This window comes from Trichechus manatus, unplaced genomic scaffold (assembly GCF_000243295.1).
Source record: "Trichechus manatus latirostris isolate Lorelei unplaced genomic scaffold, TriManLat1.0 scaffold00007, whole genome shotgun sequence".
NCBI classification, from domain to species: domain Eukaryota; kingdom Metazoa; phylum Chordata; class Mammalia; order Sirenia; family Trichechidae; genus Trichechus; species Trichechus manatus.
Window position 1 is genome coordinate 28638786 of NW_004443943.1, and position 22217 is coordinate 28661002.

Below are 22217 nucleotides of genomic sequence, written 5' to 3' on the forward strand. Positions count from 1 at the left end.
CTTAAGTGAGAATAACAGCACAATTGGAAGAGCGTAGTCAATGTCACTGAACTGTGCATGTAGAAATTTTTGAAATGGTGTATCTTCGGCTATGTATATTTTCACCAAAAAAAAAAAGGTTGAGAAGTTAGAGGGTTGATATGTTGTGGGGTTGTTAACCAATGTCATAAAACACCGTGTACTACTGTTTCATGAGAAACTATTTGTTCTGTAAGCCTTCACCTGAAGTACAATAAAAAAAAAATATCTGAATCACAGAATTCTAGGGCCAAAAGGAACTTCATGGAATATCTAGGATAGAAGCATCCTTAAGCCAGATGATAAGGAATACAAGTTTTCCTTAAAGATATTTAGAAAAGAAGCTTCCCCTGCCTTCTCTCCTTTCCATTGTTTTACCCAGCTCATGGCAACAAACTGTAAGAATAACATAATAACAATCTATATTAATTAATACATGATTATAATCCCTACCATGAGAGAGCTCACCCTCACCCTCACTCTCTCTCTCTCCTCGTCTGAAGAACATGAAAGTGGCGGGCAGGGGTGAAGTTATTTCACATTTTGGGACAAAAAACTAAGGAGTCAAGAAATAGTTGTGCAGAATGACAGGGCTTCAGGCCTTACCATGAAGATCTCATCATACATCAGCACCACTTTTTCCTTCAGTGGTTTTTTGGAGGCTGAAGATTTTCGGAGTAAGCCCCCCCGTTTCTCTGTCTGTGCCATGGTTACTGAATCTGTGAAAAGAAAGCCACAGTCAGTGCCAGAATGCCTTCCAAGATGCTGGATGGACAGTCTATTGAAATGTCTCTCAATGGGAAATATTTTAGGAAGAAGAAATGATAAACAATGATGCTATGGATCTTGTGCATCTGTCCAACCCTTACCCTCCACCAAGTAATGTCTGGGTTTAAATCATTACTTGGCCTACAGCACAACACATTTTACATCCTTAAAACATGCCAATGGACAAGGCTTAAAGCAGATCCAAAACCAAGCAGGAAAATGTAACTAGCTCCATCTATAATAGGTCTGGCCATATATCTGAGGTTGATGGAAGGAAGGCTGCAAAGCATACACTGCCGGCAGAGTGATGGTAAAGTTAAATTTCAAGTATTGATCGAGCTTAGGATCATTAAGGCAGGAAGTGTGCTGCAGACTGATGTGCTCCATTGATTTCCCCAAAGTAAGTGGGTCCACATCACTGCAAAGTACTTGGCCTTCACTGCCTCATAAATCACTCTTCACTTGACTGTCTTCAGAAATTCCTCTGGAAAGAGACCAAGGCAGAAAATAGCAGTTAAAAGGCCAAAAATTAAATCTGATTTCAAAATAACTGAATATAATAACATACTCCTTTCAAATGTAATTGTATATATGTGTAACCCTACTGCAGATCAAACTTCAATGTATTTTTCAATTCTGTATAAAAGCAGTTCCATGAATCATGCCCAAATTTTCCCATCCTGCTTCAAAAAATTCTCAAAAAATTTTTCAAGTGAAAACTCAAAATCCCACAGGTCTCCACTGTGGGTTTACCAGATTCCCTCACCTCTCAGATTCTTTATATTATTGACAAAGTCCCTCTCTCTTTCTTAAATCCTAGGCTTTAGCTATGAAACTTAATCTCATCCAATGACACCTATGGTGGGGCGGGGGAAGGTGGCTGGTTTTACTTACAGATAAATCCAAAACGGCAAAACTAATTTTGTTCAGTGACTTTTGGAAAATATACACTATCTTTCATATCAAAATCAAAATTTTACTGAAGGCAGAGATGTATCCAATAGCACAAAAATTATACCTCGGACACTGTCTTTCTCTAATACACTATTCAAAAAAGAGATTCACCTTTGAACATATATCAAAGCACAACTAGATATTAAGCATATCTAGGAAGGGATTGGAGCCCTGGTGGCACGGTGGTTAAGAGTTCGGCTGCTAACCAAAAGGTCAGCAGTTCAAATTCACCAGCTGCTCCTTGGAAACCCTGAAAGGCAGTTACACTCTCTCCTATAGGGTCACTATTAGTTGGAATCAACTCAATGGCAACAGGTTTCATTTTTTTAAGGAACGGATTATATCTTATACTATTTCTATAAGTACTGGCTCATGGAAAATGCTCAGTGTATGCTGTTCACTGACTGACTCTGAAATAAAAAAAAAAAAAAAATACTGAAAAGTCCTAGGTTTGACCTAAAATTGTAATACGACCTATTTCTAGCACAGCTTCACTAAGGCCTCAAATTCAATTATGGTCCAGAGAAAACTGAGGGAAAAAATAACAAAAAAAGAGAGAACTCTTTTGGGCAATTTACACTACATTGACTACGGCTTTGCCTTAAAGCATGAAATACAGCCTCCATTCAAACCAGTCCTGTGTCTTTTAAATAGGTAGTAAAGACGCAGATGTGCATATCGGGAAAAAATAAATTGGAAATCAAGAGGATCCCATTAAATAAATCAAAAGCAATGCAATTCTAAGCTTAGTGGATATAGATCTTGCCTGTGCTCAGCTTCAACCAGTTGATTAGCAGGAATAGCGGGAATCACGAGTTTCTGGATGTGAAAAGTACATGTTTACAAACATGTACTTCTGAGGATTTATAACTGGGTTACAGCTAATCAATGCCCACCCGAAAACTAATACGCTTACTTTCCCTATTTCAGAATCAATACTTTCTAATAAGCAAAAGGGAACAGGAGAGGGATGAAAAACAATTCCAATCCAAAGTACCAAATTTCCAAAGGAATTAAATTCTTTTCACCACTCTCCTTCAATACAGAGCAAGAGGAAATTCAGCCAAGGGCCTCAACTCATTACTCTCTGTCATCCTCACAGGCAACTGCAATTGGCCACCCAAACTGCTGATGTGTGACTGGAAACTGACAACATAAAGTCTCCTCTTCCTACCAGCACTTCTACCGGGGGTCCACAGCAAGCAAGGGTTTTTCCAGGGTGGTGGAGGGGAACGAGTGTAGAACTCTTACAAAAGATTTTCTTTGGGTCCCAGAAATTAAGCATGTGCTCCTCAATGTAAAAATATAATACTTGACTGGCAGTAGAGCAGTTAATTCCAGCATACAATAATGTGAGTGTAATCTGTTTATTTTCTCCCAGAGTATTTCTCCTCTTTAACACCGCTTCCTCATTGCAGAGAGAACCAGCACCAGCCAGAGCAGCAAGGCTAATGGAAAGATAGGTCAGCTGAACTGAGACTGGCACACAGGTCTCCCAACCAACTAGACGACACTGACTAAGTCATTGTGCTTTTCACTTTCCGAATAAGCAACACAAGGCAGCTGGACTAGACATATCATCATCACCTCAACATCACTGAAATACCACAAATACATGAGGAGATTCCAAATACTGTCAAGCACTAGTTTAGGCACTAGGAGGTTACACACAGAAAAATCCAGACCTGATCCTCCAGGAACTCACAATCTATTGGCAAAGACAGACACATAATAACCCGTAACACAGGGCAAATCATGAGAAATTAATAACAGTACAAAGAAAATGTTATGAAAACACACGGAGGAAAAGAATAATTCTGTGACTAGGCTATGACCTCTGTTGATCCAGGCTTTTAAATCCTTCTGGCAAAGAAACAATTACAGCAAAGGCGCAGTAATCCCACAGAAATGTCAGTTTAGGCTTTAACATAGTTTCTCGGAAATAAAACACAGGCAGAGTATAAAAAAGAACCAGGCTTTTCAATACTAATTTCACCTACTGCCAAACTTAGGAATGGCTTCAAACACCCTCCCCCCTTCTCTCGATGGATAGTAAATCAATGAAACCTTTTATTCCTAAACCTCAGGGACTGCTGGCCCCATGACCTGCACCACAACTTCCCTCTGGAAGACCCAAGTCATACAGTATTTGAAGACGTACATCTTAAAAGCAATCCAGCCACCCACCCACACACTTCTTAAATGCCCATCACTTCACATCCCTGCAGGATGAAGTAACCAAATGTCAAGATTTTAAAACCTAACTTTTCCAACATCCAATATGCAAGAAATGCTGGTTACACTTAGCTAACTGGGTATTCATTTATTTTATTGTTCTCTGGAGCACACTTCATGCCAACTCCAGTGTCAGCAAAATTAATTTAATAGAAATTCACTTTAATTTCTAGAAAGTTAACACAGTTTATCAAAAGTCTTGGGTTTTAGTTCCAGTACTTATACATTCTATAACCTTAAGTTTCTTTTCCTCCCTGGGCCTCAATTTCCCAATCTGTAAAAAGATGACATGGGACAGTGCTCTTCGAGCTTCCAAATTTAATGGTCTGGCGTTCTAGGTTCACACTTGTAATAGACTGTTAGCAAGTATTACCTTCTCTTCACTGTTGAGACAGACTCCAAAATGCTGCTGTAGCTAGATGCTGAGGTAAGCATCCTAAAACACTTCAACCAATATGTAAGAAAAGGAAAAGGAGAAGGGAGAGAAAACAAAAAAGAAGGAAAACAAATCAAAGCAAATTTGCCCATAATCTAGAAAGAAAAAACGTATGCACAGATAAGGCACCCATTCATTCATTCAACAAGCATTTATTGAGCACCTTTTATGTGTCAGGCACTGAGGATGCAGCAGTGAACGTGACAAATAAGATCCCTGCTCTCATCGAGTTTTCATTCTAGTGGAGGGGAGACAGACCACAAACAAGGTAAAATGAGACACTGCTAAGTGCCTTGAAGACAAATTGCCTAGGGGGGCTACTTTTTTTATTTAAATTGTGCTTTAGGTGAAAGTTTACAGTTCAAGTTAATTTCTCATACAAAAATTTATACACATATTGTTATGTGACATTAGTTGCAATCCCTATAATGTGACAGCACACTCCCTGTTTCCACTCCACGTTTCTTGTGTCCATTCAACCAGTTCCTGTCCCTTCCTGCTTTCTCATCCTGCCTCCAGACAGGAGTCGCCCATAGGTCTCATGCAGCTACTTGAACTTAGAAGCACACTCTTCATCAGTATTTTATGTTTTATAGTCCAGTAGTCTTTGTCTGAAGAGTAGGTTTCGGGAATGATTTTAGTTCTGGGTTAACAGACCATCTGGGGGCCATGGCTTCTGGGGTTCCTCCAGTCTCATCAGACCATTAAGCCTGGTCTTTTTACGTGAATTTGAGTTCTGCTCCACACTTTTCTCCTGTTCTGTCAGGACAGTCATTGGTAGTAGTCGGGCACCATCTAGTTCTTCCAGTCTTAGGCTGATGAAGTCTCTGGTTTATGCGGCCCTTTTGTCCCTTGGGCTAATATTTTCCTTGTGTCTTTGGCGTTCCTCATTCTCCTTTGCTCCAGGTAGACTGGGACCAACTGATGCATCTTAAAATGGCCGCTCACAAACTTTTAAGACCCCAGATGCCACTCACCAAAGTGGGATGAAGAACCTTTTCTTAATAAACTTTGTTACGCCAATTGACCTAGATGTCCCCTGAAACCATGGTCCCCAGACCCCAGCCTTAGCTACTCTGCCCCTCAAAGTGTTTAGTTGTGTTCAGGAAACGTCTTAGCTTTTGCTTTAGTTCACTTGTGCTCACTTCCATAGGGGGACTACTTTAGATTGAGAAGTTAAAGTAGGCCTCTCTGAAGAAGTGGTACTTGGGCTGAGATCAGGCTAACAGAAGGAACCAGCCATGTGAAAAACTTGGGGAAAGTGTTCCAGACAGAGGGAATGGCAAGTGCAAAGGCCCCAAGATTTGAACAAACTTGATATGTTCGAGAATTAGCTAATGTGCCTAGACTAGAGCATAAACATTCCCTTTTTGAAATTATTTTATAAAGTTTATTGAAGTGGGTGTGTTGTGTTTGTGTGTGTGAGAGTTTAATACATAAAGAAAATTCAAATGTCCATCAGCAGTAGAATGGAACAATAAAGTATGGTATATTCATAAAATAGAATACTACACAAAAATGAAAATGAACAAATTATTGATATATAAAGCAACACGGATAAATCTCATACATAACACTGAATAAAAAATGTCCAGAAAAGAGTACAAATTGTATGATTCCATTTATATGAAGTTTAAAAAAATGTAAAATTAATTTATGGTGACAGAGGTCAGAACATTACCCTTGGTGGGGAAATGAGTGGGAGGGAACACAAAGACATTTTCTGGGGTACTGGAAATGTGCTCTATCTTGGTCTAACTGGAAGTCATGCAAACATATACCTATGTAAAAAGTCAAGTTGTACACTACACATTATGTAAGTTATTCCTCAATTTAAAAAAAAGTGCAAACGCATAGAGACAAAAGTTTATTAGTGTGAAACCAAAGGTTGGTTATTTGAGAAGGTCAATAAAATAAACAAACTTTTAGCTAGACTTACAAGGAAAAAAAGAGAGAACACGTAGATCACTAAAACCAGAAATGAAAGTGAGAACATTACTACCAACCCTACAGAAATAAAAAGGATTATAAGAGAATACAAGGAACAACTGTACGCCAACAAATTAGATAACCTAGATGAAATGGAGAAATTCCTAGAAACACACAAACTATCGAAATTGACTCAAAAAGTAATAGAAAATCCCAACAGACCTGTAACAAATAGATTGAATCAGCAATTTAAAAAACCTCTCAATATAGAAAAGTTCAGGATCAGACAGCTTCACAGGTGAATTCGACCAAACATGTAAAGAATTAACACCAATTCTTCTCACACTCTTCCAAAAAACAGGAGGGAACGCTTGCTAACTCCTTCTATGAAGTGAGCATTACCCTGATACCAATGCCAGATAAAGACACCACAAGAAAACTACAGATCAATATTCCTTATGAATATACTGGATACAAGCATACTCAACAAAATTATAGCAAACCAAATCCAACAGCATATTAAAAGGTATATACACCACGACCAAGTGGGATTTATCCCAGGAAGGCAAAGTGGTTCAACATAAGAAAATCAGTCAATATAATGCCCCACATTAACAGAACAAAGAAAAAGAACCACATGATCATCTCAATTGATGCAGAAAAGGCATTTAACAAAATCCAACATCCTTTCATGATAAAAACACTCAGCAAACTAGAAATAGAAGGGAACTCCCTCAGCTTGTGTGGTACAATGGATAGCTTTTATATGGCTTTTCTCTTCATGGTCTTCTAACTCCCACCCAAGTGACTGGGTGGGACTCTACAAATAATGTAATTGTGGCACACCAAAGGGCTGGAGAGCTTGCTAATAAAGCAAATAAAGTTCATGGCGCTCCTGAGGGGGTAGGACCATGCAAATAAGGTCTATGGAACCCAAACAAAGGGATTGGTCAGTTTTGCCATCCTGCTAGGCTTAAAAGGAGCCATCCCAGAGGCAGGAGAAGATCTCACCACCACTAAGAAAGAAGAACTAGGAGTGGAGCACGTCCTTTGGACTCAGGATCCCTGTGCTGAGACGCTCCTGGTACCAGAAGACCGAGAGAGATAGCAGTAGCACTGAAGATGGCAAGAAACAGTGGCAAAGAAACTGTGGCAGCAGAAGCAGGAGACTGCAGGAGACTGACAGGAAGCTTGCTGGAGGAGTAGGGTGCCTCTGGGCACTTGGTGGAGCTAGGTTTGCTGACCCAGGGAGCTAGAGCTGAGAGCCTTTGGGCCTAGGCTTACTGACAGACAGGGGCACTTTCAGCATCACTAAAAGAGCTTTGTAACACTTGCCCGAGCAGGGCAGAGGCCGAGGGCCAGTGAGAGGCGAGCCTGCAGGCATGGCTGAGAAGAGGCTGTCCTGATAGAAGAACTGTATCCTGAGCATTCCTGAACCTGAATAATAACCTGTTACTTCCCTAATAAACCACATAATCATGAGTATTGTCTGTGAGCTGCGTGTGGCCATTGCAATGAATTATCGAACTCAGCAGAGAAGTAGAGAGTGCTGTGAGAGGGACAGTTGGTCTCAGAATTTGTAAAGATGGTAGAGACAGGAGGCACACCTGGCCTCCGCCTCATAGCAATCAGCCTTGGGCTGTTGATCATGATTCTTCTTCAAAAGCCTCTTCCACCATGCCATTTTTACAGTTGGTTTCGGAAGCGGGGATTGTTACAATGGCTCCAGACTCATGGGAGCATGGAACTTAGGAAGAGAGAGAACGAAGGGGTGTAGGAAGTGAAATTTTTGATTCTCAGATGGTTAGTTTGGTTGTGATTACCTGTAGTGGCTGAAAGGAAAGTAAGAAATGTTATGGTGCAGCTGAAGGGAGAAAAGCCGTGTCTGGAATGGCTTAGGGCAAAATCCAGGCCAGTTAAATGGGATGACTGATAGTGGGCCAAGTCTTCTGGTTCTACCCAGCCACAGGCCCAAGGCCATATACATATGAAGGGGAAGATAGCCAAGGGGTGCAGAAGACAAAACTGGAATGTTTTAAAAAATGGTTTTGTGTTTATTTGAATGTACTATGGATACTAAATGTTTCTCCTACTTAGCATTGTAAAACAAACCTAAACGTATAATAGAAATGAATACTGGGTATTACAGGTTACAGAGAGCATGTAACTCCAACTTCAGCCAATACTTGATCATATATGCTAAAAGGGGAAGTAAGATTTTCCCAAAAGAAACAAAGGCTGTTTGTTTCAATGCAATAACCCTGTATATACCTGAACTACCCTTCAGAGTCAGGGAATTTTGCATTTGAAAGGATATGCAGACCTACCCAGAATGGGTGAGAGAACAGAAGATTTGCATTTGAAGGAAGGACCTGCAGAAAAAAGAAAAATTACTACTTTGCTTTCTGAATTTCAAGCAAGTAAGCAATTTGCCTTTGGGTGCACTGAAGCAGGAAGAGTCAGTGCCCATCAGAAGGAACCCCCTTCCAGGACTGGAAGTTAAAGGGAGCCCGTGAGAAGACAGCTTGGTATACTCACTTGTGGTACCACCTGGGTCAACTCATGAGTGGAAGTAGGGGAAGTACAGCAATGCACAGATGGGCTGAGTTTGGACATGTTCCATTGGTACCCACTGACCTAGCCCACGGGGGCTAGGGATGAAGACAGAGAGGAAGGGCTGGCTGTTCAGAAGTGCAGGGAGTTGTGTGGACTCCTGAGTTTATGGAAGGAGCCCGTTTACCTAGCCCAAGGGGGCTAGGTATGAGAGAGAGAAGGGGCTGGCTAGTCTGAAGTGCCAGGAGGTGTGTGTGAACTCCCAAACCTACAGCTGGTACTCATCATGACCTAGCCTAGATGGCTAGGGATGAGCTGACCAGAACCCGACCAAACGAAGAGAAAGATATTTGATACCATGAGCTGGTGTAGACTGCTGCAATTTGATGGCTTGCTTCGGACTGGATTTTGCTTATAGATGCAGATGCTCAGAGCACCAACCAGAACAGAAGATTCTTCAAGACCAAGGAACATGCTTGTCTCCATAGAGTACTAGTTTGATAACCAAAACCAAACCCACTGCCATCGAGTTGATTCCGACTCAGAGCGACCCTACAGGAGAGAGCAGAACTGCCCCATTGGGTTTCCAAGGAGTGGCTGGTGGATTCGAACTGATGAATCTTTTGGTTAGCAACCAATCTCTTAACCACTGCACCACCAAGGCTCCACTGGTTTGATAGAGATGGGCAATTTAAACACTGGCCATCTAAAACGGGGAGATAAAGGCAGGAAGTGGCTGACCTACACACTTCTATGGGCGTGCTTACACTCAAAATGAGGGGGACAAGGGAGGATCCCCACTGAATAGATTCCTCTTTTCCTGATGGATCTGGGGAAGAGAGGGAGGGGGAAAATGCTGATAGGATTATATGATTCAGCTCTGAGTAATGACTGTTAACAGGGTTAACTGTGATTGTAAAAACTGTAATTGTAGAAGCAGTAGGTGTAAAAGAGTGGACTAAGGGGGAGGCACTGCTCGACTTGAGTGCAGTGGCCAACCTAAAGTCCTTTAAAGGTTTTGCTATGCTAATACCTCGTGAGGCTCAAAGCAAGGGAATAATATTCTCTCAGTTAAATTTTATCAGACATCAGAAAAGGTGAAGCCGAGATGACTTTTAGAAAACCTGATCAGATCAGATGGACACCTGCAGCAGAAGTGAATGGCTGGTACCTGAGTAACCTCACCCTTAGGAGTCTTTTGCCCTACTGAAGCACTAACTGTTAATGACTGTTTTGGACTGGTAAAATGATTGGGAGGCAGCAGTAAACCTCCAAGTATGAAAGAACCATGGTTAGAAATGCCAGGGGGTGGCCTGTGCTTTTATATGGGCTTTCTTGCCATGACCTTGTAACTCCCACCCAAGTGATTAGGTGGGACTATACAAATAAGGTAATTGTGGCACACCAAGGGGATTGGTTAGCTTGCTAATAATGCAAATAAAGTTCATGGCACCCGTGTGGGGGTGGGACCATGCAAATAAGGTCTATGGAACCCTAACAAAGGGACTGGTCAGTTTTGCCATCCTGCTAGGCTTAAAATGAGCCATCCCAGAGGCAGGAGGAGAGGATCTCACCACCACCAAGAAAGGATAACTAGGAGTGGAGCACATACGTCCTTTAGACCCAGGATCCCCGCACTGAAAAGCTCCTGGAACCAGGAGACTGACAGACAACTGTAACACTGAAGACAGTGAGAAGTGATGGCAGAGAAACAGTGGCAGCAGAGGCTGGGAGCCCACAGAGGGAGAAAGCTGAGCGCCTTCAGGCAGGAAGCTTGCTGGCGGAGTAGCGTGCCTCTGGGCACTTGGTAGAGCTAGAGGTGAGTGCCTTTGGGCCACGGCTTAGTGGAGAAGCGCTTAGTGGAGGAGCGGGGAACTTACCGGCAGAGCTAAAACAGCTTTGTAACGCTTGCCCAAGCAGGGCAGAGGCTGAGGGCCAGTGAGAGGCCAAAATGCGCAACACCCGCCCAAAAGCAAAGACGAGAAGGCGGGAAGGGACAGGAAAACAGGATGAATGGAAACAGGGAACCCGGAATAGAGAAGGGGAGACTGCTGACACATCACAGAGATTGCCAACTAATGTCACAAAACAATTTGTGTATAAATTGTTGAATGAGAAACTAACTTGCTCTGTAAACTTTCACTTAAAGCACAATAAAAAAATTTTTTTTTTAAATGTACCCAGAAAGCGACAGTAAGAAAGGGTACAATGAAATGGAACAACCGGAATGGAAATGAGAAGTTCACACATTGTGAAGAATGTAACCAATGTCACCGAACAACTTGTGTAGAAATTACTGAATGGAAACCTAAACTGCTATGAAAGCCTTCTCTGAAAATACAATAAAATATTCTTAAAATAATAATAATAACACCTACAACTCAACACCAAAAAATACAATTAAAATATGCGCAAAAGATTTGAACTGACATTTGTCTACAATGCAAATCAAACCACTATGAGGTTTCATATCCACTAGGATGGCTATTATCAGAAAAATGGATAACAAGTGTCAGCGAGGATGTGGAAAAACTGGAACCCTCCTGCACTGCTGGTAGAAACACAAATTGGGCAGCCTCTGTGGAAAACAGTTTGGCAGTTTCTCAAAAAGTTAAACATAGAATTACCATATGACGCAGCAATTCCACTCCCTAGATACACGTGGTGTAATGGATTGCTTTTGTGTGGCTTTTCTCGCCACGGTCTTGTAACTCCCATCTAGGTGATTGGGCGGGACTGTGCAGATAGGGTAACTGCAGCCCACCAAGGGGATTGGTCAGTTTTGCCGTCCCGCTGGGCTTGAAATAAGCCACCCCAGAGACGGTAAAGAGAAGAGCCCACCACCACTAAAGAAGGAGAGACTGGCAGGAGAGACCCACAAGTGACTGCGCAGTGGGCTTCCCCGCCCACAGACCGAGAAAGCTGAGTGCCTTTGGGCAGAGGCAGAGGGCCAGGGAGAGGTGTGCCTGTGAGCACAGCTGAAAAGAGGTGTCCTGATGGAGAACTGTATCCTGAGTGTTCCTGAGCCTGAATTGTAACCTGTTACACTTCCCCAATAAACCCGATAATCATGAGTGTGGTCTGTGAGTTCTGTGTGGCCACTGCAATGAAGAACTGAACCCAGCAGAGAAGTAGAGTGCTGTGGGAGGGACAGTTGGTGTCAGAATTGGTCAAGATGGCGGAGAGAGAAGGCATGTCTGACCTCCGTCTCATGGGAATCAACCTTGGGCTGTTGATCTTGATTCTCCTTTCCCCTTGTGAAATTAGAGGAGGTCAGACATCACTCCCATGCCATTTTTACAGTATATGTCCAAAAGACTTAAAAGCAGGGACTCAAACAGATACTTTTACGCCAATGTTCACAGCAGCATTATTCACCAAAGCCAAAAGGTGGAAACAACACAAGTGTCCATCAAAAGATGAATGGATAAACAAAATAAATATAGTACATCCATGCAATGGAATATTATTCAGTCATAAAGAGAAATGAAGTTCTAATACATGCTACAACATGAATGAATCTTGAAAACATCATGCTGGGAGAAAAAAGTCAGACACAAAAGGATAAACACTGAATGACCCCACTTATATGAAATATCTAGAATAAGCAAATAAATAGAGACAAAAATTTTTAAGTGGTCCCCAGGGAATAGAGAGAGAGGAGAATGGGGAGTTACTGCTTTAGGGGATACTGAGTTTATGGTGATGAAAAACTTCTGGAAATAAGACAGTAATGATGACTGCATACAATTATGGGGTTTATTAGAGAAGTAACAGGTTACAATTCAGGCTCAGGAACACTCAGGATACAGTTCTTCCATCAGGACAGCCTCTTTTATTATATATATTTTACCACAATAAAATTTTAAAAAAATTTTTTTTAATTGTGTGTGTGTTTATATAAAAATTTAACAGCACCCATGCAGAACACTAGAACAGAGGCTAGTAAGGACTCCAGACTTGCACACTCTGGACACCAATCTAAAACAACAACCAAAGAGTTAACACTTATTTGGCACTTACTATGTACCAGGCACTGAGCCCTGGAGGTTCGGTGGTTAAGAGCTGGGCTGATAACCAAAAGATCGGCAGTTCAAATCCACTAGCTGCTCCTAGAAAACCCTATGGGGCAGTTCTACTCTGTCCTATAGGATTGCTAAGAGTCAGAATCAACTCAATGGTAATGGGTTTTATGTACCAGGCAGGGGGCAGTAATGGTTCAGTGGCAGAATTCTCACAGGAAACCAGGGTTTGATTACCAGCCAATGAACCTCAAGAGCAGCCATTACCCATCCGTCAGTAGAGGCTTGGATGTTGCTATGATGCTAAACAGGTTTCAGCAAAGCTTCCAGAGTAATACAGACTAACAAGAAAGGTTTGGCGCATCTACTTCCAAAAATCAGCCAATGAAAACTCTGTGGATCACAATGGTCTGATCCCGTTGCATATGGGCTAGCCATGAGTCGGGGGTCAACTCAACGGCAGCTAACAACAACATGTACCAGGTACTGTTCTGTGCAATTTACATATATTAACTCATTTAATCCTCATAACAACCCTATGACCCAGGAACTTTACATCAAGAAAACTGAAGCACAAAGTAGTTTAAAAACTTGCCTAGTATAAGGGACAGAGCAGGGAATCCAAAAACAGTTAAAACACACTGATATCCACTACAGGATTTAATTGATACTTACCCGTTGCCATCAAGTAGATTCCGACTCATAGTGACCCTAAAGGACAGAGTAGAACTGCTCCCGTAGAGTTTCCAAGGAGCGCCTGGGGGATTCAAACTGCTGACCTTTTGGTTAGCAGCCATACCACTTAACCACTACACCACCAGGGTTACTGTATTTTAATTGTTCCTAGTCAGTGTTCTAAAGGTAATTCACTGAAACTTGGTAACAAATGGAAACATGAAATGGAAAGCTAGTCAAGTATGAGGCTATATAAGCCCCAGCTTAGGACAGAATATGATTTACCACAGTAGAGCCTTGATCAATCATTTCAGAATCTCCTAGGATGCCTGCCTCCTAAAAATGTAGATTCTTAAACCCCCTTACCCAACTACTGAATCAGACTTTTCAAGATAAGGACTTTGGTTGTTGTTAGTTGCCACTGAGTTGGTTCCAACTCTTGGTGACCTTATGTGAAACAGAACAAAATGTTGCCCAGTCCTGTGCCATCTTCATGACTGTTGATATTGTGTCAATCCACCTCACTGAGAGGTTCCCTCATTTTTGCTGACCCCTACTTTACCAACCATAACTAGGGATCTACATTTTTAACAATCACCCTAGGTCAGTAGTTCTCAACCAGAGCAAGTCTGTCTCACAGGGACATCTGGCAATGTCTGTAGACATTTTTGGTTGTCATAACTTGGACAGGAGATGGTACTGGCATCTAGTGGTAGAAAGCAGGGATGCTGCTAAACATCCTACAATGAACAGGACAGCCTCCCCTCTCTCCTGCAACAAAGAATTATCTGAAAATGTCAATAGTGCAAAGGTTGAAAAACCCTGCCCCAACTAATTCTCATGCTCACTAAAGTTTGAGAATTACTTACCCAAGCTTTAAACCAGGATTTGAAAGGAAGGAGCATCTGGACAAAAGAGGATATTGAGAGAATGGATAAAACTTCTGCAGTCTCTAGGAAAGGCACTGGAGCAACCTTTACCTACCCGCATCTCATTCTCCCACACTTAACTCAACAATGGGCATCCCTTTCCTTTAAGATCTTAGCCACAGTTTGCCTATCTGTGAGCGGAGATCACTACAGGACTATAGTATATTGTGGAATGCCTAGTGAAAGAGATGAAAATTGTATGTAGCTATCTGCCCAAGACTTGTGACTAAATCAAACATTGCCACTGCGTAGACAAGAGCCAATACTCAAGAGAAGGCAACATGTTTATATCAAGCCAGAAACTGAAACATGATGGCCATCAATCTCCCTTCTGCTCTGACTCCTCTAAGTTTCCTAGTTCCTCTTGGCGCAAGGGTTTGTTTTGTTTTCAACCTCACCTCTTTAGGTAGAAGTTACCCAATCCTAAAGTCCTACTGCAAGGCCTACCACACTCTCTGGAGGTAAATACTAGCACTATAAGCATTTAAGAGAATCCAGGGTTTTTCTACCTCCAAACTCCATCTCCTCATTTCTCAAGCTAGCTGCTTACATGCCTCTTTCCTGTTTCCTGAAAACATCAGTGATTTGGATCACTTACTGGATTCACAACCAACTGTTCCACATGGTTCCTCTCCAGGGTTTCTCTCAGTAGCATGAAACAAAGGTTCCCCCAATTCCATCCCACAGACTGGCTCTAAAACAAGCCTATAACCCCTTTCCATTGTAATGGTTTTCACTGCTAGTCACTCCAAGTCTTTTCTCTCTCCAAAATGAAAATAGAGTGGGGCCTGCATTCTTGAAGCCACCTCTCTGAATTCCCTCCACAGAGAGACCAACATCCCCTTGTTCTATCATTTTTTTTTTTTTAATTCCTGGGGATGGAATTCATCTCTCATTCCTCGTAATCTTTTAGAGCAAAGCCTCCCATCCAAGGTAATAATAAATAACACTAGTAAGTACTCACTATATAGTTACTACTGTTCTAAGTGCTTTATATATATCTAGTTATGGTGTTGGTGAATAATATTGAATATACCATGGGCTGCCGGAATAATGAACAAATCTGTCCTGGAAGAAGTACAGCCAGAATGCTCCTTAGAAGCAAGGATGGAGAGACATCATCTCATGTACTTTGGACCTTTTATCAGAAGGGACCAGTCCCTGGAGAAGGACATTGTCTTAGTCATCTAGTGCTGCCATAATAGAAATACCACAAGTGGATGGTTTTAACGAAGAGAAATTTATTTCCTCACAGTCAAAGTAGGGTAAAAGTCCAAATTCAGGGCATCAGCTCCAGGGGAAACCTTTTTCTCTGTTGGCCTTCTTCTCTTCGGTGTTCCCCTAGACTAGGAGCTTCTCTGCGCAGGGACCCCAGTCCAAAGGACGCGCTCTGCTCCCAGCACTGCTTTCTGGATGGTATGAGGTCCCCAACTCTCTGCTGGCTTCCCTTTCCTTTCATCTCCTGAGAGACAAAAGGTGGTGCAGGCCACACCCCAGGGAAACTCCCTTTACATTGGATCAGGGATGTGACCTGGGTAAGGGTGGTGTTACGATCCCACCCTAATCCTCTTTAACATAAAATTACAATCACAAAATGGAGGCCAACCACACAATTCTGGGAATCATGGCCCAGCCAAACTGTTACACACATTTTCTGGGGGATACAACTTTATCTATGACAGACATCATGCTTGGTAAAGTAGAGGATCAGCAAAAAAGGAAGACCCTCAATGAGATGGACTGACACAGTGGCTGCAACAATGGGCTTAAGCATAACGACCATTGTGAGGATGGCGCAGGACCTGGCAGTGTTTCGTTCTGTTGTACATAGGGTTGCTGAGTCAGAGCCGACTTGATGGCACCTAACAACAACGTCTAAACCTTATAAAAATCAGATGAAGTAGGTACTATTACTTTATTTTACTATGAGGATTTTACCTCGCCCAAAGTAACACAGCTAGTGATTGGTAAAGCTACTAAATCTTTCTCTCTGGTAGCCTTTCTCCCTGTCAGAATGTCCTGTTAGTGCAAAAAATCAAGTGCTAACTAATAGAACGTTCAAATTCCAAACTCAGTTAGTTACAATTCTACAGAAACTCTGAGCTGATATACATGATATCAGCATTCCCACTTTATCCAAGAAAAGTCGGTCAACTCAGGACATGCCTGACAAGCATCACTCCTACTTTCTGGATGCTAGAAGAGAACCAAACTAATGAAGTAAGCACATGAGCTACTAGAGGGTGGCGTCCATATCTTACGTGTGCTCCAGACAGTGCTCACCTCTAAGTGAGTGTTTAGCCAATGCTTGAAAGCAGAAGTAACTCAATTATTCCAACAAGTGACAAAATCAGGAAGAAATCTCTACTCTAGGTATATCACCCATAAGTCTGTGTACTAGACATGAACTAGCTTCAGAGAAGAGAATTCAATCCAGTCCCATCAGCATCTACTGGGTCTGCCTAGTTTCACAAGCTAATAATATAAATGAAGAGGTTTAAGTAAACATGACTACCTCAGGCTCCCTTTCAAACTATCTTGTACCGTCAGAAGGAGGAACCAACCCCAAGCTGACAAGATTTCAGGAAACTGAAAACCACATTTTTCTGACATCTCCCAAAATGAGAATTCACTGTAAGATCCTCTTCTCAATGTACAGGAGGCTCTTATAAATTAATACTGCCTATCTCCTGCACTTCCTCAAGCAGCACAATGTCACTCATATGTTCTCATTTCCTTTCCTCTCAAAGCATACAAGCCTCATGAATACCACCTAAGTATAAAATGAAAATTATAAGACAGACTCCCATGATCTTCTTAAAGGAAGCTCAAATGGTAACTGCAACTGTGCAAAATAAATTGATTTCCTGCTAGTTTGATATCTAACACTTATAAAGACCTTAAAAGCATACAGCCTTAGTTTAAGACAGGAATCTTGCTAGTGCAGTGGCTTAGAGCTCAGCTGCTAACTAGAAGTTCAGCAGTTTGAATCCACCAGCCACTCTTTGGCAACCCTATGGGGCGGTTCTACTCTGTCCTATAGGGTCGCTATGAGTCAGAATGAACTTGATGGCAACGGGTTTGGTTTTTTTTTTTGGTTTAGTGTAAGACAAAAACGAACTCCAGAATTACTAAGTTATGGTCCCTGCCTTGAGGAGTTCACAGTTAAGTGGAAGAAGTGCATACTCTGAGATTTCTTTATAAACAAACAAAATAAATATCTTTTCCAAAGATGTTATTCATATATGCCCTCAGAGCTACCGCCAAAATATCAAGCTCACCAGGCCTCCTTACTTCTAGCTGCCTACTAACATCTCCATGTGTAAATCCACAAACAATTTGATTTCAGCATAAGAGACTATCTCCTCTATATCTCTTTCTGTGCCCACTCCAACCCTTAAAAAATCTGGTCTACTTTTCCTAACCATACGTTAATCAATGAAATCCCCATCCACCAGTTTCTCAAGTTAGAAACCTTACCACACCCCCTCTCCCCAAACAGTTACTAAGTCCTGTTGCATCTATCTCAGAAATATGTCTAAAATCCATTCCCCTCCTCTTCGTTACCACTACCACACTTTTCAACTTCAACTCTAATCAGTCTCACTGCCTCATTTCTCATTACTTTAATCTGCCCTTGTGTCACTCCCTAACTTAAAAAGCTCCAGTGGCTCCCCACTCCCACAGCCTTATCTCCTGGCAATTTCACCACCACACATCTTGTTTTTAGACAAATTGTTGAGACTTAGACACCATGCCTGCCCCCCCGCTCCCCAACACACACACACACACACACACACACACACACACACACACTGTTACCATGCCTTTGCTTATGTTGTTGTCTCTGGAATGCATTTCCTTACCTATGCAAGTTCCTACTCATCCTTCAACATCCAATGCAAGTATCTCCTCCCTGTGACTATTTTCCCTTACTCTCCCAGACAATGGCCCCTTCACACTATATCAATCTCTTTATATAGATACATAACAAAAAGTACTACAAATTTTCATCTGAATATGTCTCTCTAATGTCCTTGAGAAAAAGTATTCATATTTCTAACCCCAGTGTCAGTTACACAGTAAGTGCTCAATAAATGTGTGTGGAATAAACAGTTCACACTCATATATCCTGAATCAATTTGTTATTTGGGCACTTTCCCCAAATTTTATGGCTTCCTGAACTAGACTCCATGCGAAATTTCACATAACAACTGCTTTGGAGTTTTCAAGTTTTATTTTCATTACAGAAACGCTGAACAAGTAAATGATAACGCTAAAAGTTCAACGAAAATGCCAAAGGCTCCCCTATTCACCAAGCAAAGAATTAGAATTCCCCCTTTGCAATCCTAACAAGAGGGGGTCCACCTTTCCCTCGACTCTGGCTGATCTGATATCCCCAGAGCCTTCACAGAGAAGTACTGTGCCCACAAATCCAACTGATGGCACACTTAAAAGAATTTCAGTTAACTCGTGCTAAGTTAAGGGCAGGGACACAAACCATATTTGTTCTAGTTTATAAAGGTCACTAAGAGCACAGAACAGCAAACAAACCGATCTCCCTACGCTCAAAACTTCTTCTAGGGGGAATAACCGAGAAGGGTCTGATGATCCAGAAACGTACCTGGGGCCTGACCCAAGTCTCTACTTCCCTATTCTCCAGTAGCAGCACTCCTCAGCTCCTGATAACTCCCCTTCCCAAGGATCCAGTTTTGCGTCCTCTTGCTTCACCCCCATACCTGCCCGGGAACGGGTTCCTTTCCCTAGCTCACACCAACTAACCCCGAAAAAACATGGTAGCTTCCTTGAGTCTATGTGGAGACAGAGACTGAAAAAGAGGGACGAGGTGGGGGCCCTTCCGGGCTGAAAACCTCGGACAAACCGGCCTTCCTGTAACCCTCCTCTTGCTTCACGCCCTCCTTCTTCAGCCAGGCTGGGCTGAAGTCCACCCAGGGGCAGGCACAACCTGAGAGGGGAGGTCGGGGTCAGCCCCGTGCTGGGGTCAAATGTCAGAGCCTCGGCTGCGAGGCGGGCCCAGCAGAGACGGGGTGCAGGAGGGAACTGACTGGCACCGGGTGTTCCGACTGACGGCCGCTGACGGGAGCAAGCGGCTTCTCGCTCAGCTCAGACGCCCCCGGGCCAGCCCCCCGCGCCGCAAGCAGCCTTGGCCCGCTTCAGCTGCCGTCCCCACCTCCCGAATCACCACCGACGTCCTTTCGCCAAGCGCAGGCCCCGCCCCTAGGCCTCCCCACAGAGCCGCCTCCGGGCAAAGGCCTAGTATGGCAGGATCCCCGGGAAATGGCCAGGTTCGGGGACCAGCCCGGGCCAGCGCTGCTTACCGAGCCCCGGGCTCCTCCTCCTATACCCTCGCCGCTCCCGGGTCGGCTCGCTCCCGACGCCACTGAAGCCGCCGCTGCTCCCGGCTCACGGGCGCGCTCCCGACCTCCCCCGACCCCGGCTCGCCGTGCCCCTCCAGGTCCTAAAGCCTGCCGGCAAAATAGGCTCGTTCACGCCCGCTTCCTGAGAACTAGCTCAGACCACAATTCCCAGCAAGCATCGCGAAAACTACAGCTCTCGAAAGGCATCGCGAGAAGAAAATTGGCACAAGAAGTATCTATTAAGTACTGGATGAAAGTCCCGTTAGCAGTTTTTTAAAATATGGCAGACTCTTTGGACTCGGCAATTGCACTTGTAGGAAAGAATATATCCTCTAGAAACATTGACAAAACTTGGCAATATATGTGTTCAAAGATATTTACTACAACATTGTATTAGTGAAATATTGGAAACAAACGCATTCATTCAACGAATACTTACTGTGTGCCTACTATGTGCAAAGCACATTGTGTTAATTCAGCAAGTTACTTAACCTCCCTGAGTCTTAGTTTTTTCATGCGCAAAATGTGAGATTAAATAAGATGTGCTGAGCACTGCGCCAATACTGTATCTATAGTATATAGGAGGGATCAGTCCCTGGAGAAGGACATCATGCTTGGTAAAGTAGCGGGTCAGCGAAAAAGAGGACGACCCTCAACGAGATGGATTGACACAGTGGCTGCAACAATGGGCTCAAGCATAACAACCATTGTGAGGATGGCCCAGGATAGGGCAGTGTTTCGGTCTGTTGTACATAGGGTCACTGTGAGTCGGAACTGACTCGAGAGCACCTAACAAGAACAACAACGTTATTATGTGTATAATTTATATCTGTATATGTACATACACATATATAATGTATATAATGTGTGTGTATATATACACACATATATATATTCTCATCCAATCTGTATAATGACTTTATGAAGTAGATACTTCATATATAAGAAAACAAAGGTTCAGAGTGATTAAATAGCCTGTGCTGTCCTCCAACACAATGACCAAGTTCTGTAGCATCAGAGACCAAGGTATCCTGGATGGATGGTTCCTGCCGAAAAATAGTTGTGCTATTTCTTGCTCTTTAGAGAGTGCCTTGGTTCCTGCTCATTTTCCAAGCCAGTTCTTCCTGTCTCCTGCAGGTTCTTTGAGTCTCTTATATTCTAGTAAATTTCATTATTACTTAAGATAGCCCTGGTCTATTTCTGACACTTTTAACCAAAAAATTCTTAAGTGGTATTACACACAGAAACATATGCCCACACAAGCTTACTCATTTCTTCACCAAACATCTATTGAGATCTTTCTTTGTGTCAGACTCTACCTTAAGATTGAGAATACAAAGATGAAAGAAATTCTATGGCAACTAGGAACAACTGGAAGAGAAGCAAATTTGAGCAGGAAGATGATGTTTAGGATATGTTAAAATTGAGTTTCCTTTGAAATATCCAGGCAGAAATATTTAGTAGGCCTTTGGATACCCTTTATGGGAACTCAGCAGGGATATCTGGGCTGTAGATAACAGTAGATTTTGGAGCTAGTGACTTAGGGGTAATGGTCAAGCCATAAGAAGAGGGGAGATGGCCCAGGAAGAGGAAACAGAGTAAAAAAAGACTAGAGGGTCCAGGATGGAAATGGGGTGGGTCGGTGGAGGAGACAGCACCAACATTTAAAGGAAGGTGGAGGAAGATGAACCAATGGGAAATGAAACTCTGAAGATAGTACTATATAAGAGAGAGAGAGCCAGAGGAATAAGATGCCATGGAAACCACAGGAGGGACTTTCAGTAAGGAGAGTGTCAAAATGTTTCAGAGAGAAAAGGAAATAAAAATGTCCTTGAAAATCTCAGCAAAGCTATTTCAGTGAAGTAGTGGTTTGAGGAATGAACGGTGAAAAAAAAAAGACAGTGATAAGGGTAGAGGTGTGCAGTTGATGATGAAAATGTGAATTCTGAGACAGGACAGAATAGAGGGTGTTTCTATGCTGAGAGCAAGAGGACGGAATGAAGCTGATGAGACAGAAATGGATGCAGGAGGTTCTTGGGGGAAGGTCGAAAGTCAAGGGAAGGGAGGCAGGGTTCATGAAGAATGACTGGCCTTGGAAGAAGGAGCAACACCACATAACCTGAAAAGGCAGCCAAGGGGTGGAAAGGCCCCTTCATGTATATTTATAGGTTTGCTGGAGAGATTACACACAGACTCAGTGCTTCAAAAGTAAGTTTTAGGAGACTCGGCAAGATGGCGGTCTAGGCAGAAGCACCACACCGTCCCTCCACAACAAAGATCCAAAAAACTAAGCCAAACAGAGAATCAACAATCCTGAAAC

At 42.7% G+C, this 22217-nt stretch overlaps 1 protein-coding gene across 6 annotated transcripts in view; it reads right to left on the reverse strand.

Annotated features, from left to right (window-relative positions):
• ARMH3 (armadillo like helical domain containing 3) overlaps nucleotides 1–20005 on the reverse strand; it is a 207615-nt gene extending 187610 nt beyond the window's left edge. For all 6 annotated transcript variants that reach the window (XR_002825655.1, XM_004370069.2, XM_023740945.1 and 3 more), the window contains exons 1-2: nucleotides 19859–20005; nucleotides 625–737 (exon numbers count right to left, since the gene is read on the reverse strand). Coding sequence is in view for 5 of the 6 variants with exons in the window: in XM_004370069.2 (XP_004370126.1) it covers nucleotides 625–726 (102 nt within the window). In the remaining variant the exon portion in view is untranslated. The remainder of the gene's footprint in view (nucleotides 1–624; nucleotides 738–19858) is intronic.
• Nucleotides 20006–22217: the final 2212 nt, after the last annotated feature.